General features: G+C 38.7%; 1 protein-coding gene across 11 annotated transcripts in view; it reads right to left on the bottom strand.

Moving 5' to 3' along the window:
* Positions 1–16,768, bottom strand: part of DLG2 (discs large MAGUK scaffold protein 2) — a 1,239,088-nt gene that overhangs the window by 477,145 nt on the left and 745,175 nt on the right. For 7 of the 11 annotated variants that reach the window (XM_060105473.1, XM_060105479.1, XM_060105470.1 and 4 more), the window contains one exon: positions 9,337–9,492. The exons of the other annotated variants lie outside the window; for them this stretch is intronic. In XM_060105473.1, coding sequence (XP_059961456.1) covers positions 9,337–9,492 — 156 coding nt within the window. The remainder of the gene's footprint in view (positions 1–9,336; positions 9,493–16,768) is intronic. 11 annotated transcript variants of the gene reach the window in all.

Here is a 16,768-nt window from a genome sequence, read left to right as displayed (position 1 = left end):
GGATACAGAAGCTCAGAGTAGTTGTCAATTGCTCAAGTTCACATAATTAGGGAATTGTGGAGGCAAGATTCAAACCCTAACACTTTGATTCTAGAGTCTAGATTCTTACCCATATATTTATTATCTATCCATCCACCTATTAAAATTTGACTATTAAGTGATGTATCCTTTTTTTTCTCAGAATTTAATGCTTGAGGAGTATTATGTGTGATGAGAATAACATTCAATAAATATTTATTGAGCACATGTGAAAAGAACAGATTCTGGTGCCAGCCTGCTAGATTCAAATCCTATCCTAATCCTAAGTGACCTTAGGTCACTTAACCTCTCCAGACCTCAGTTTCTTCACTTGCAAAATGGGGATAATGATAACAACACATGCCTTCTTGGATTGCTGTGTGGATTAATGAGCTAATTTGTATAAAGTGCAGCCTGGCAGGTAATAAGATTATATAAATGACAGTGATTGTCACTTACTATTAGGACTACATGCCAGAAATCATTTTTGGCACAGGGAATCCAACAGTAAATAAAACAACAGAACCCTCGCTCTAATGAAATTAATAGTCTGAGTATGTCCTGATATATTGTTTCCACAATCTCACCCATTGTTTCCATTTGTTAAATATGTACCATAATTTTCTATAAAATTGGAATAATCATACCTACCCCAGAGATTGTCAAGAGGATAAAATTAGTTAGTACATATAAAAGTTTGGAAAAGTGCCTGGCATATAAAAGCACTCAGTACATTTAGCAGTTTTAATTTGTATCTATGCTGTGGGTGTTATGGTTTAATGTTACTGTCTTGATTCTTTCTGAGTTCCTATAATTTGTTGCTATAGTGATTTTGCATAGCATTTTCTCACAGCTACTTTGCCTCGATAAAGAAATGCTTTTGAAATTATGCTTATTCTTCAGTTTCTTATTGCTGCCCAATAATACAATGATTTACTAAAGTAAATACAAAGATTGCTCCCAAAACAAAAAGAATATACTAAAACTGAGGGAAAATATTCATAACATCTCAGGTAGATAAGTAATCTGGCTTTTTAAAAACAGCAAGTCGCCACCTAGAGGGGTGGGATGGAGAGGGTGGGAGGGAGGGAGACGCAAGAGGGAAGAGATATGGGAACATATGCATATGTATAACTGATTCACTTTGTTACAAAGCAGAAACTAACACACCACTGTAAAGCAATTATACTCCAATGAAGATGTAAATATAAATAAATAAATAAAACAGCAAGTCGAGTCAATTTAGATTGTTGCATCACAGAGTTATTTGAATGTCTCAGAACAGGAATTTTGGAATAAGATCAATCTGGGTGCATTTCCCAGCTCTCCTGAGACTCCCTCTCTGGACCTACTAGGGTTGTTGTGAAGAGTAATTGAGAGTTTTAGGAAGAGGGTAAGTACCCTGGCCTTCCTTCCTCCTTTACACTATACGATGTAATTTGAAATGTGCTTCTAAAAAAATTCTTGAAATCTTAATGAAAGAACACCTCCTCCCTAATATAAGAAAAAAAGTGAAGGGAAACAGTAAATGGCATGTTTTTTTTAAAAAAGGATCTACATAGAAAATGCATTACTTTTAAAGCAAGGGGTGTTTCTTTCGGTGTGAATCCTTGCATATATCACACTGCACAGAGGAGAGGCTGTAAAATGGAATGTGGCAAGAGCCGCCTCTGTGACTTTGTGGGAGTCATTAATCTCCCCTTAGTTTGCTTAATTCCAATTGGGCTTAGTGATCACCTACTTCAAAAAGGCAGCGAAGGCCTTTGAAGAAGCTGCTGCATAAACTCTGGAAGGAGTCGGGCTTTAGGAGCCGTGCCCGGAGGGTTTCCTCTCCTGGTTTTAATTAAAAATGAAATGAAGAACTCTTTCAGATTATCTCAGCCTTTTTTTTTTTTTTTTTTTTGCTGTACGCGGGCCTCTCACTGCTGTGGCCTCTCCCGTTGCGGAGCACAGGCTCCGGACACACAGGCTCCGCGGCCATGGCTCGCGGGCCCAGCCGCTCCGCGGCATGTGGGATCTTCCGGGATCGGGGCACGAACCCGTGTCCCCTGCATCGGCAGGCGGACTCTCAACCACTGCGCCACCAGGGAAGCCCTATCTCAGCCTTTTAAGAGCATAAGAAGGTCAATGATTTGTTAAGCATCTTCTTTCTTCTTTTAATGGTGCATTTCCCAGATTACGTCGTGTGAACAAGGCTTGAATTGCTTTCAGGATCCACAGATTTGTGGCACTGTGGACATAATACGTGGGGGCCTGAGTGAGAAGCCGTGGTGAGTGCGAGAGGGATTAAGCCTCCCTGAGAGCAGGCGCCTGGCGGTGGGAAAGCCCTGGCTGGAGTCCTGGCTCTTCCGTTTGCTATATCAAAACTCACCCTCTACAGGATTTTCGGGATTGTTAGAAACAAGAAGGTGCATACGGAAAGTGCCTGGCTACTAATCTGTGCTCTAGCTGTCATTTTGTCTACCTTCCTAAAAAGGTACTGCGGGTTAGAAATACTGCTATGTGAGTAGATTAAAAAAAGAAAATTACACGTGCGTGAAGTCGCATGTAGCTTTAGAAATATGCCACCTTTTACGGGGAGACTATAAATGCAATAATAAAAGGGAAAATATATGACTTAGCCTGTGGTGACAAGGATGCTGCCACTGAGAATGACAGAAGAAATTAGCATCCACAGCTTTCTTTTGGCCCCTGGGGATATACCTGTGTTGGTAAATATTCTTCACCTGATTTGTGATAACACCAAAAATAAATATGCATGAACTCAAGGCTTTAAAACAGAATAAGCATATGAAAACAATTAATAATGACTAATGTAGGTAGTGCCTAGACGAAAATTCGCTTGCTCCATTTCCCTGGATCCTCACAACAATCCTAAGAGGAGAATAGCACAGCTATGATTAATTTCCCCCTTTTCTGGTGAGTGAATGCCCAAAAGAAGGCCTCAAACCTAGACAGTCTGGACACAATCCCTGGCTCCTCTACAACATCAGGTTGCCTTCATTTCAAACAAGAGACCTCCTCATATACTTTGCCTCCCTTTTCTTCCACTGAGTTTCCCTCTACAGAGTTTTATGTTTAAATATATTTATTGCGGACAACAGTGCCCCCTGTCTCCAAGGGGAGATGATGCAATCACCATCTCATGAATACTCCAAGCCAGAAAAGTCTTCTCCTTGAATCAATCACTAAGTACCACCCAATCTATTTGATAATTAATTCTGTATCTATTTATATCTCTCCATCGCCATAGCTTCAGTTTAGTTCTTCATGATTTCAACCCTACTTGATATGCTAACTAGTCTCCCTGTCTTCAAACTCTTTTCACACAGCAGACAGAGTGATCTTTCTAAAAACACAAATTGAATTACTTTATCACCCACCTAATAACCCTTAGCCACACAGAACTACTGGTTGTTCCAGAGTGCCCTGTGCTTTTACACGTCATGAGGCTTAACTCTGTGCTACTCCTTTTACTTGGAACATACTCCTTCCCTCATCTGACTGATGAGCTCAGTGTCTTTGAGAAAACTTTAAGAAAAGCAGAGGCTGAGTTAGATGATTCCTCCTCTGTTTACCTTTAGAGACTCACATGTACTTTTATGATAGCATTATTATGTCTAGAAGTTATATTTGATTTTGGATTTATAGACTTTGAGACAGTTAAAACATTAATAGATACATTTTCTAATATTTTATAAGAAGAGAATGCTTGCCAAAGATAGGCCACCATCACTTTGCCATTATGGCTGAAATCTTGTAAGAGAAAGATCTTGCTCTGTGTTCCCAAACTAGGAATGGCTTGAGGCTGCCAACTTTGATTTCTACACAAGGAGTGAATTATAGACATGGAATCTGAGCCCTGTAGAAAATTGTTAGAAACTAGTCTAGCAGATGGACCTATGAAAAGATAAGGTTAAGTTTCCCAGGAAGAATGATTCTTCTAAATGACTAGGAATTAAAAACATAAGGTGTGAGTGGGGAAGATTCCTGTGTATATGTGTAAGTTCACACCTTCGCAGAAGGGAAGCATGTTTGCTTCCCTTCTGAGACATGAGAGCATGTTTGCTCCCATCAGTAGTACCTCTTATAACAGTCTGCTTTTAGTTACCTAGAGACTAAGTACACTGGAGACACCAAGGGCCTTTAGCAGATGTACATCACAATGCACAGTAATGAATTCTTCATTTACATGTTGAACTGCTTAAGGGGAAGGACCATGTCTTATTCATCTTTAAATCCCTAGCATCCAGGTTAATCTCTGGTGACCTAGTAGAAGTCCCATGAATACATCTCTTCAAGGAGTAAAGGTGTTTTATGATCACCTAATACTTCAGAGTCCATTTCCTATCCAAAATCTGCCCACATATTTTAATTAGCCTTCATCTGGTTTATCTCAGTCTCTGTTTATCAACGACAAAACAATAATTAGGACCAATTATGTAAAAGGACAAATGAAAATATGCCGTATGTCGAGAAAACAGGCAAGAATATGATTTTCCTTGCCCCAGGAATATTAAAAGCTGAATAACTTACCATTTTCCCAAAGTAGAAAAACCAATTACAACATCAAAAACTACATCTTTCTTTCTTTCTTTTTTTTTTTTTTTAAAGAAAAAGATATACTGGATAAGCAGGAGCCTCACAGCAATCCCATTTGTTTTTCATAGAGCTCCAAATTTTAGTTTTATTCCAGGCTCTGCCCATTTCTTGCTTTTGCAAGATCTGAAAAGTCAATTACTCTAAACATAATCTGCAGCCTTAGGAGCTGACACTTTGCCAAGTAATTTAAAGTGCTTTGCTAAGGAAAACTTATAACTTCTCTGTTTTCTTTTAGATGATGTTATAGAAGTAAATTGTGTATACAATTAATTCATCCCGGGATATTTGCTATCAGTTCAAAGAGCTGAGAACTTGGGTATTCAAAAGGCAGAGAATACAGACGACTGACTTCTTGCTTTTGCTCACTTGCCTCCATTTTTCTGAATGCTAATTAGAGATTAACTGGTACACAGGGAAGCGTGGTTCATGGGCTAACTTTCACAGAACTAGCTTACATCATCATCTGAGACTGTAATTACTATATCAATATGGGCATACTTCTGAAATAGACTGTGGGAATTTCTCAAATGCCCTGAAAAATATATATTAACATATTGCGACTTAAAGGTTAGGCATTTCTTCAAAATTTTTGGTTGGCCTCTTCAATTTACATATTTGTAAAAAGTTGTCCTTAGTATAATATTTTGCACTTTGTCAGTGCTTGATAAATCTTGGTCGAATGAATTGATATTTTCTTATAATATTCTTTGTAGGGCAGAAGATCCTTAAATACTTTTATTTTTACCATGAGTAGAAGTAAGACGTGGACCCATGAAGACAATGGATTGGGTTCCCCATCATTTTTTTTTTTTTTTTTTGGAAGATGATGGGGGTAGGAGTTAATTAATTAATTAATTAAATTTTGCGTGTTGGGTCTTCGTTTCTGTGCGAGGGCTATCTCTAGCTGTGGCAAGTGGGGGCCACTCTTCATCGTGGTGCGTGGGCCTCTCACTGTTGTGGCCTCTCTCGTTGCGGAGCAAAGGCTCCAGACGCGCAGGCTCAGTAATTGTGGCTCACGGGCCTAGTTGCTCCGCAGCATGTGGGATCCTCCCAGACCAGGGCTCGAACCCGTGTCCCCTGCATTAGCAGGCAGATTCTCAACCACTGCGCCACCAGGGAAGCCCGGGTTCCTCATCATTAACAGAGTTGGATAAGGGCTTGTCTATCTAACTCTCAGTTCTCACCTACCTCTGATATTCTCTAAGTTATTCAAGGTCACAGTGGAAAAAGCAAGTGATGGTATTATAAATGGAACTAGAATCTTTGAACTTGTCCCCTGAATTACTGGCTGTATTTCAAGAAACATCTGCTCAGAGAGGTATTTCCCATTGGAGAGGAAGTAAATAATCTCTGAAAGGAATTGCCCAGTCTTCATGAAGAGCTGAGAGCTACCTAATCAATCTGTAATGTAGACACTGACCGTCAAGAAAATTGAAGGTGAAAGTGAAATACACAAAATTAGTTCTAGTCTATTGTTATTTGTTTCCATGCATGGATTCATTCATTCATGGAGGTAAAAAAATGGGTAAAGCACAGCTTGAGCCATGACCTGTTCCTGAAGCAGGTATCTGTTTGCTTGTCTTCAGATCTTATTTCCACATTAATTAGGCACTCAGTAATTCTCAGCTCCTGCTGTGCCAGCACTGGGCTAAGTGTTAGGGATATAACAGTGAACAAAATAGACAGCGTTTCACTCATTGACCTTGCAGCACAGAGTGTGAGATAGGCATTTGGTTTAAAAATCACATAAATGTAAATTATAAATTGCTTGAGTCATATGGGAAAAAAGAGAGAGAGAGAATAGAGGACCTGATTTCCTTTTTCAAGGAGATTCTCTGTGAAAGTACAGGTTAAACTTAGACCTAAGATGACCAGAAGTTAATCAGGCAAAGTGTAGGAAGGGCTTTTCAGTTTGAGGAATGAGCATGTGTGAAGCGCTTGAGACAGGAAGAGATTCAGTGCATTTTGTGAAGAAAAGGAAGGCTGGTGTGAACAGTGTGTTCAGCCAAGGGAAGAGTGACATGAGATGTTTAAGAGGCAGGCAGCGGCTTGATCATGCACAGCCTGGATGCCATGTTAATGACTTTGCATTTTATCCTAATGCAAAGGAGAGAGAGAGATCTGATCTGTATTTTTAACAGATCACTTTGGCTGCACTGAGACTAAAAGAGGAGGACAAAAGTGGAAGGGGTGAGGCCAATTAGGAGACTATTATAGGTGGAAGATGATGGAGGCTTGGATTAAAGCGGTGGAAAAAGAAGTAGAGGAGAATTAATAGATTTGAGATATATTTCAGAGGTAGAATCAACAGGACTTGAACATAGACTGAATGATGGGTGTGAGGGCAAACAAAGTGCGAAGTGTGACTTTCAAGTTTTGGCTTGGGCAGTGGAGTAAATATATGTGCCATTTACTGAGTTGGACAAGTGTGGAAGGGGAACAAAGTGGGGGAGAAATCAAGAATTTCAGTATCAGTGTATTGGTGGCAATGTCACTAAAATCGGTGTGTATGACTTTTTTCTAGAAATAAATATGAAAGAGTATGGAAAAGGAAAGGAAAGAATAGGGAAAAAGATGGGGACAGAATGAGAATAAATAGAAAATAGAATTCCCAAAGGGAAGATGAAGGGTGAGGGTGGGGACTGGTGCATATCAGGACTGCTGAGGGTGTGTAATATGAAAAACACATGTTCAACATTATACTGTAATCTTTTTTTTTAATTTGGGGGAAAAAACCCTGTGGTTTTCATAATACAGATTACAGAAAGTAAATGGAGAAGAATCATATCTGGTGGGTCCATACAAAAGGTAGATTCTGTCATCCATGTATTGGTGAGTTTTTAGGAAGGGATGCATCACAATCCCCAGTGGGAGGCAAGGAATGTAATTTTTGTGTTCATCAAAAAAGAACATGGGTTAAAAAAAAAAAAGATTCATTGACACTGAGCCAGAAAAGGGAGATGAGCAGGCAGGATAAAAATAGAGAAAGGAAAGACAAAGAGAAATGGATGGAGAATTTTTCCAGCAAGCAAAGACGTTTGGGCCGTCATGCCTATGCCTATGCAGGTGCTAATGGTCACCTGGGTTTGAATCCCAGCCCTGCCACTTAGCGGTGGATGATCGTGGGCATGTCAGGTAACTTCTCAAGCCTCGATTTTTGTATTTGTAAAGCGAAGATAATGATAACATCTACCTCATAAGGTGATTGTCAGGGTTAGGAGAAATAATTTGTAAGAAGTGCTTAACAACACGCCTGGCACACAGGAAGAGCTCAATAAATGTTAGCTGCCTTTATGTAGCTGACTATTTATAGATGCATAATTACTAGAAAGTCGTTATTGTAGGTGTGTGCATTCCTTCTCACTTCCCTATGGCTATGGTGACTTTGCCCTCTTAGCTTCAAAATTGTATAGTTCACTGTACGAAGAAAAAGCTTTTATAACTTGTTAAAAGTATAGGAGGATTTAATTAATATTTATAAAGAATTTTAAAACAAGCAAAGCTGTTAGGCTTTACCTGTTGCAAATTAGTGAAAATGCCCCAGCTGATTACATAGCCAAAAATATGTTTCTCATTTATTTCTAGAAATGTTAGATATAACTTAAAATTTGTTATTTAACTCCCCTAGAGAGGCAAATAATTGACTTCTAAACTTATTCTTTGAAAATCTCCAAAGACAGAGATGATGTTCTAAGGAGACCCTCTTCACTATGAATCACTCTAAAATCTGTATTTTCTCATTCCTAATAATATTATGAAGACATATGAAGATATTCTATCTGAAAACATAACAATATAAGCACCCCATTACATGTAGAAACATCACAGTTGAGATCTCCCCACTTTAAACTAAATTGGAACTACCTTATGGAACATTGTATTCTCTTTTTCCTTCTCTCTCTCTGACTGGCTGCTACAGGAAGATAAGGTTTTATTATTTGTCATACATATGCTTTAGAATTATAATGCAGAATTATGTCCAACCTTTAGACTTAGAACAATTTGTTTACAAATTGTGGAAAAACTCAAAACATTCTAAGATCAAATCTGGACTCCACAGTTATTGGCAAGATCATACTGAGGGAACTGCCTTAACTTCTCTGAATTGCAGTTTTCTTATATAAAATGGGACTAACTAAATAAGATAACAGATGTTAACATACTGTAAAGGTGAAGATTATGTTCTTTGTGGTTAGTTAGAACCAACTAGTTCTGTAGTTTTGGATGAGTTGTTTAATACCTCAAGGAGTCAGTTAAATGGTGGTATTAATTTAAAAATTTAGCTAAAATATTAAATGGCAGTAGTAGTATCTACTTCTTAGGCTGTTATGCATGGAGCACGGTATTATTATTCAAAATGTATTAATCAAAAATGTATTCAATAAATGTTCTCTTTCATCCTTCTGTATGAGGAAAATAGTGCTAATTAAATTTCAGAATTAATTCTTCTGGAAAAATATAATACCTTATTAAAAATGCATGGGGATCAAGAACATTTAGAGCATCATGTGATCATGTGTAAGTGCTCTGTGATCACACTAGAAAAAAAAAGTCAATGTTCTTAATTTCTCCCATTGCCCCAAGGAAGCAGAACATCTTTCCACCCCAAGGAAGATGTAGAGTGCAAGAGCAGCGAGCAGAGGTGAATTCTACCCATTCATCCTTGTGAAAGCACATGCAATTCGAGAAGATGAAGTGAGGAAGTTCATGCAGTACCTGGTCATCTCAGAGTCAGGGAGCAGGCCTAGGTGGTAGTGGGGGTAGGGAGCTGAGAGAAGGAAGCTTTTGTCACACTCAACAGGGGAATAGTGCCTGGGAGAAGCAGGCTTATCGCACAGTTTGTTCACAGTGCTGTAAACAGGTTCCGGAGGCCTGGTGATACAAGAGGCAGACAAAGAGATGCATGGTTAGCACACACACTAAACAACTGTGCAACTAGCAGCATTTCACCATACTCAAAAGTGAACAACCCAAACAATGCCATGGGCTTCATCAGGCCTGAGTTAAGAGTCTCTTTAGGAAACAGGTTCTCGGCTTAGGAATTAGAACTTTGGCTGACATGTGGCATGACTAAAATCCATGTGTCAGATACCTCAGTAGTGTCATAATCATCCTTTAAATGCTATATCTTTTTGGATAAGCCAGTCTGAAATGCCAGACTTTGGGATTCTCTGACACGGCTGCTTCTTAAACTTGAATCTCATCTTTTTTTTTTTTCTTTTCTTAATTTTATTTATTTTTTATACAGCAGGTTCTTATTAGTTATCCATTTTATACATATTAGTGTATACATGTCAATCCAAACCTCCCAATTCATCACCCCCCCCCAATTACCCCCCTTGTTGAATCTCATCTTAAATGTGAACTTCAGAGACCTTCCCTGACCACTTTGGCCAGGACACCCTGTTATTTTTCACAGCACCTATTCATACTTCATAATATTTTTTCTCGGCATGAAATAATTTTTTTTGTTTATTTTAAATTTTTATTGTCACTCTCACTACACCATAAATTCTATGAGGAGAGAGACTACGTTTATTTTGTTAACCACTTAAAATACAGTGGGGCACACAGTACATATTCTATTAACTATTTGTTGACTGCATGTATGAATGAATAAATGAATACAACTTCCCACATTTATATTGCTTTTTTTTTTTTTTTTTGGTGCCTTGTGGGGGTTGGCCTTACCCAGGAATCTAATAGGTTATATGACCTGAGTGGTTCCTCCATATATTTATTCATAGTTTGTCCCCCAATAATTGACTTCAGAAAGTTTTCTACAAAGAGGATAATCATTTTAGTAAAATTTCTATTAAGTGAATTCCTCTAGGGATACTGTAACATTATCTAAAATAGCAACATTTTTATAGCTGCTATTTACAAACATGCATAGTATGACTGGGTAAAATTTTCTACAATTTTTGGTCAAAGATTCATGTAAAAACAAAGTCCTTGGTTATTAAAAAAATTTTTTCACAACTCTGTTCCCCACTTTTTAAACACATGGTCTGAAACTACTACCAATACCTTTCCATTAAGGTAAGAATGGAAAGATTGGAACTTAAAAGGAAGTACTACTGGCAGTCTGGGCCATGGACCCAGGAAGGGTAGGCTTAGCCGGGAAGGTAAGGAGCATGTCAGGAAACCAGGCGATACCCATGAGGTCATACCCAGGGGAGGCAGATAGCACCCCTAGGGGCCACAAGACACCAGAGGCAGGAAGTGGTGGCCACGTGCCTGAACAAAGGCACAGGAAGCGTAGGTGGTGAACTCAGTGAGGGCACAGTCTGTGTTTCTGTAGCCCTAGCCCCCAACATGGCCCCTAATGTATAATAGGTGCTCAGTCAATGCTTCCTGAACTGACTGAGGATGGAGAACAGGGAAGAAAGGAGGATAAACAAAGCATTAAAAACAAACTACCTAATTTATAATATTACTGTGGCCAATCATGGCTTAGACATACTGTCTAGAGACTTGGATTCTTCTCTAACACAAAGCTTTCCACCACGTGGAAAGAGATTCCTTGATCTGTTTATTTTGTGTAACACAGTAGAAGGGCTGAGGAGTAGGTAGGAGGAATCCGGAGGCCTATTTTGTCCTCCAGAATAACTATCTCAGGGGTAAAATGAAGTACTTTGGCTTGTTCTATCCCAGTGGCTAACCCTGTAACATTTATAAGAAGAATTAAAGGTTTTTTAAATAAAAGAGCCAGACTTTTTTCTTACATTAGGGAATCTATCCTTAGGGAAGACAAGTGCTCCATTTAAAAAAAAATCTAGTAAGCTTGTACATTTCTGTTTATCAATTCTACATACACATAATTTATAATGGTAAACACCAGCCCTTAAAAAAGGCAGCTGCAAAATCATTCTTAAAAAGTTTTTTTTTTAAATCAGTTTTTATAAGTAATTCACACTGTGGGAAGTAATGTAAAAGGAAAGATACTTTTAGTTAGCCACTGAAACACATCTTTTAAAATAGATTGACTGTTGTTTGGGGGGAGGGGGTCTGTTTTTGCTTTGTTGATATAATCAGCTTTATGAAGATTAATGTACATTTCCCATAGTTTTAGAGACAGAAAGACTCATGGTTCTGGTTAAAGTTGCCTTAGGAGATCACAGTCTTATTTGTACCTAAAATGTGTTGTCTACACAAAAATTCAGCTTGGAAAAAGCTTTGTATTAATAGGCTGCATAAATATGAATTAAATAAGAAATGAAGAGGCATGCATGAGCTCTATGGGAATTATTCTGGGTAGGTTATCACAAGAGACCTGCTATAATTCTCCAATTTTTCCATGCTGAAATAGAGCCACTGTGGCAGAGATGGCTGGATTGCTGCCCAAACATTAACTATTCCTATTTCTTATTTCTTATCCTTTTTTCTTATTAATAGATATCAACTTTTTCATTGGGCACTTTTCCTGTAATAAAGACTTTATTTCTCAGCCTTGTAGATGGATGTGGTTGTGGGACTCCTGAGATGGCTGCTTAAAGGGAAGCTAATTTAGCTGAGACCCCTGCAATTTTATTCTATCCCACGTCCTCCCTCTGCTTACCTGGAACCCAGATATGATGGTTGGAGCTTCAACAGTCACACTGGACCATGAAGCAACCTTGAGAATGAAGGCAAACAATACAGATTGTAGAGCATAATGGTGGAGCTTGTGTCACTGATGACATGGTGTGATACTATACCACCTCTGGACTACCTACTCTGGATATCTTCTTTGTATAAAAATAAACTATCTTGTTTAAGCGAGTGTAATTTTTTTGTTATATAAAAAAGACTTAATATTAACAGATATACTCCTACAAAATGTAAGACTGATTATCTAATACAAAGAAATAATTACAGATAGGGCCTACCATAAAGTACTAATACATTTAACTCTATCAGAAGTCCAAATAACACTTTCTTTGTACAGAGAAAAATTTAAAGAATGTTATTTTCTGACTATATAATTTAGAACCCCTGGCTGTTTAGAGAACCCACAGAATCTTTATTAAAAAAATACATATATAAAACGGTAGCTGAAGTGTCCATCGACAGATGATTGGATAAAGAAGATGTGGCACATATGTACAGTGGAATATTACTCAGCCATAAAAAGAAATGAAATTGAGTTATTTGTAGTGAGGTGGATGAACCTAGAGTCTGTCATACAGAGTGAAGTAAGTCAGAAAGAGAAAAACAAATACTGTATGCTAACACATATATATGGAATCTAAAAAAAAAAAATGGTTCTGAAGAACCTAGGGGCAGGACAGGAATAAAGACGCAGACCTACTAGAGAATGGACTTGAGGACACGGGGAGGGGGAAGGGTAAGCTGGGACGAAATGAGAGAGTGGCATGGACATATATACACTACCAAATATAAAATAGCCAGCTAGTGGGAAGCAGCCGCAAAGCACAGGGAGATCAGCTCAGTGCTTTGTGACCACCTAGAGGGGTGGGATAGGGAGGGTGGGAGGGAGACACAAGAGGGAGGAGATATGGGGATATATGTATATGTATAGCTGATGTGCTTTGTTATAAAGCAGAAACTAACACACCAGTGTAAAGCAATTATACTCCAATAAAGATGTTAAAAAAAAGAAAGTAGCTGATCTAAACTGCCAGCACAGGGTCTAAGAATAAAGGAATCAATGACTTCCTTGAGGCCATAAAACATTGTCATGGTGATGTCATTTCAGTAACATTGTACTTTCTGCCTAAAGAGCTTATTCAATTTTCTCAGTCTGATGTTGTCTCCACAGACCAAGAAAATGATGTTACTAATTTTCTTCTAGTCTTACTTTAGTAGCACTATATTTTGAGACAAATTATCAGAATCAAAGCTGGCTAATACATACATACCTTAAGAAAAAAAAAATCCTACCTGTATTGTACTCATCTAAATTAGGGAAAACATTTTAGTCTCTGAACTCTACAATAAATTCAAGACAAAAAAAAAAAAAAAAATGAGGCCCAGCGCACTGTTCAGTGCTGAGCTTGTGAGCCTTTTACCTAAATTTTTTGGAACCATTTTATGACCATAATATTATTTCACAACTCACATATTTAGAAGATTTGGTGTTCGGGGCAGGCTTAAACATATTGGATTTTAGAAAGTCACTTCCAGATTGTTTCACAGTGGATTGATTCTTTGCCTAAGCTTCATTACTCTTTTTTTTTTTTTTTTGCGGTACGCGGGCCTCTCACTGTTGTGGCCTCTCCCGTTGCGGAGCACAGGCTCCGGACGTGCAGGCTCAGCGGCCATGGCTCACGGGCCCAGCCGCTCCGCGGCACGTGGGATCCTCCCGGACCGGGGCACGAACCCGCGTCCCCTGCATCGGCAGGCGGACTCTCAACCACTGCGCCACCAGGGAAGCCCCATAAGCTTAATTACTCTTGATTCAAAGTTTTATCAAAGTCAATCAAAAGAGATACAGCTACTCATATTGCAGGCTTATTTTTACCTATCACTCAGCTTTGATTCCTTTTCTGTTCTTTTGCATGTTATTTTGTATAGTCACTGGCTAAAGAGTAGACATATCAAATCCAGTGTCTTTTCTTGATTGTGAGAACACTTGATATCTCAGAAGATGGGTAGATGAAAAAACACCAAAACATAACAAAACACTTGACAGGCTTGACAAAGACTTCTTGAAACACTGACAAAGTCCTCATGCAACCAAACTACTAAATTAAAAATATCAGTGAGAATCTCCTTTTACGTGACATAAAAATGGGGTTCACATTTGAAGGTTTCTGCCTGCTAGCTTTATTACAGTCCTAGAATTCTATTATGTGTTACGTACTATACCAGCCACGGTAAAATATCCAGTAACTACTACTACTGTCTGAACATAGGAAATGGCACATAGTAGGTACTTTAGAAATGTCTCTTTGAATGAATGGATGGAGATGTATATCTATAGGTATATATATATATATATATATATATATATATATATATATATATATATATATATTTATCAACATTCTCCACTGAGAGAAATGAAAAAAGACTTCTGGCATTTTCAAGAAGCCCTAAGTTATGCTGAATCGCCTAACTAGGTTTAAAATTTTTAGACCATCATTAACTACAGGTTAGATGACAGAAGGACAGAAACTCCAAAATTGTCAGGAACTGACAGGTTTTTTTCTTAAAAAAAATTTTTTTTAATGATCTCAGATTACTTCTTTATTTCAATACTAGGAACTGACAGCTTTAAATACTTGGTGTGCACAGTTTATCAACTCTCAGAGGGATGGGCTTCATATATGTGCAAGTCTGGCCACAGCAATGCCTGCTCTCACTTCCTGTGAGAGTCACCCCACAAGCTCGGGGCCCCTCAGAGGCTTCTCATCCTTGAGTTCCATAAAGCCTAATGCCGGCAGACAGCATTCTTAGTATTTCCCTGCAGTTATATTCTCTGTGACCTCTCTGCCAGACAGACAAGAAACACCAATTTATGAGCTGTCACAGGGATCTGGGTGGCAAGAACAGATGTCACCATCACTTCCAATGTATGCAGCAAAGAAGTGTCACAGGGAAAGCCAGACACAATTGAAAGGGCCTGTTTATCCCATTGCAAACCTCCAGAGTAGCCTAGGTCAGAAGGTAATGAATATGGAAATCCAATCCAAGGTACCTACTGGCTCTCTTCATTTTGTGGATGCCCCCAGAAGGGGGGAAAGGTAGTTAGAGATTAGTGTAATCTCTAAGTGAATTTATAAACAAATCATTTATCTTGCTGTCCACTTATCAGGGGCCATAGATAAATGGCTTTGTAGTCTCCAGTGCTGAGCCATCAGCATTTATTTGCATATCTATGGGTTTATAATTGCAGGCTCTTATAGCATATAATTAGCACACCCTGGCCCTTGGTGATCTTTCTTTTCTCGGAACACCATTAGCACTTGCTATTTATTCTGCTTTCTGGGGGCAGTTTCAATTGCTAGTCCACAATGCTGGTGTATTAGAGGCAGGTGCTTCACCTAACCCTATTCTAAGGAAAATTACCTTGCCTGCAACTGCTCCTTCCCATTTGCTCCACTTGACTCCAACCCAACTCAGTCCCCTCCCTAGCCAAAGCTGCTTGGACCAGGACTGGACCCCTGACTCTGCAACCATGGCTTGTACGGTAGTGCTCAAAAAAGTCAACGCCAATTAGATACTCCTATGGAAAGTGAATAAAGGAGCAGAAAATAATTGTAAACTGGTAGCAGAAGGGAAAGATGCAGACAGGTAGAGGGCAGCTGTAGCTGTGTCCATTCATTATAGAGCACCAAATTTTGTTGTGAAAAGTATCTAGCAGTTTCTTGAATCCAAAATAATGGTCTGGGTTCATTTTTTAAGGGGGCTATTAAGGCTCATGCTACTGAACTTCTCTGCTGGTTCCCATATGACATTAGTTGTATAATGAAAATCAACTATCACATCCTACCGTATTTCCTTACTGGAGCTTAGGTCAGATCTTTTGTTTGCAATCAAAAGAGTGAAAATAAAACAGGTACTTTGTTTTCATTGTCCTTTTCAGATCACCTCAAATAGACTATGCCACCCAAAAATAAAAGACAAATGCTTGAACCTGAGACCAATACCATGCTGATCCTGTCTTTAAAATTTTGTTCACTTTGCATTACTTTTATTTTCTAAAATACTGTATTAAAACATTATTATCTAAATTACTGAGTTTTCTGGTACCCCCTTAAATTTTGCACTTGACCTGTGTGTTTTACTTGCCACACCCTAACTCCCAGCCCTGTACCAGAGACCAGTTAAATACAATGATGATGATGACAGTGATGGTGATTGTAAATACTCATCTGTATGGCACCTGAAGATAGGAGGTCAAAGGAATATGACTCGTTTCTCTTAGAGGTACAGGAAGAGTGACTCACTTTCCTGAGCTTTCCAAGTCTCCATTAAAGGTACTGCTTTCAAAGTCCTCAGGCCATCTCAGGCAGGGTTCTCACCTCATTATACTGTCATATTTGGTGCACTGGGCTCTTTCCTTCTCTAGACTATTAACTCATAGAGGATCAGGACCAAATCTCATTTATCTTTGTTTCTCCATAGCTTCCATGAGCATAAGAAGGTATGAATGAAGCACTGTCATAGAAAAGGACTAGAGCTGTAATAAAAAAACATG

This window comes from Mesoplodon densirostris, chromosome 7 (assembly GCF_025265405.1).
Source record: "Mesoplodon densirostris isolate mMesDen1 chromosome 7, mMesDen1 primary haplotype, whole genome shotgun sequence".
NCBI classification, from domain to species: Eukaryota; Metazoa; Chordata; class Mammalia; order Artiodactyla; family Ziphiidae; genus Mesoplodon; species Mesoplodon densirostris.
Note: the sequence above shows the minus strand (reverse complement) of the source record. Positions and strands in the feature narration are given on the sequence as shown.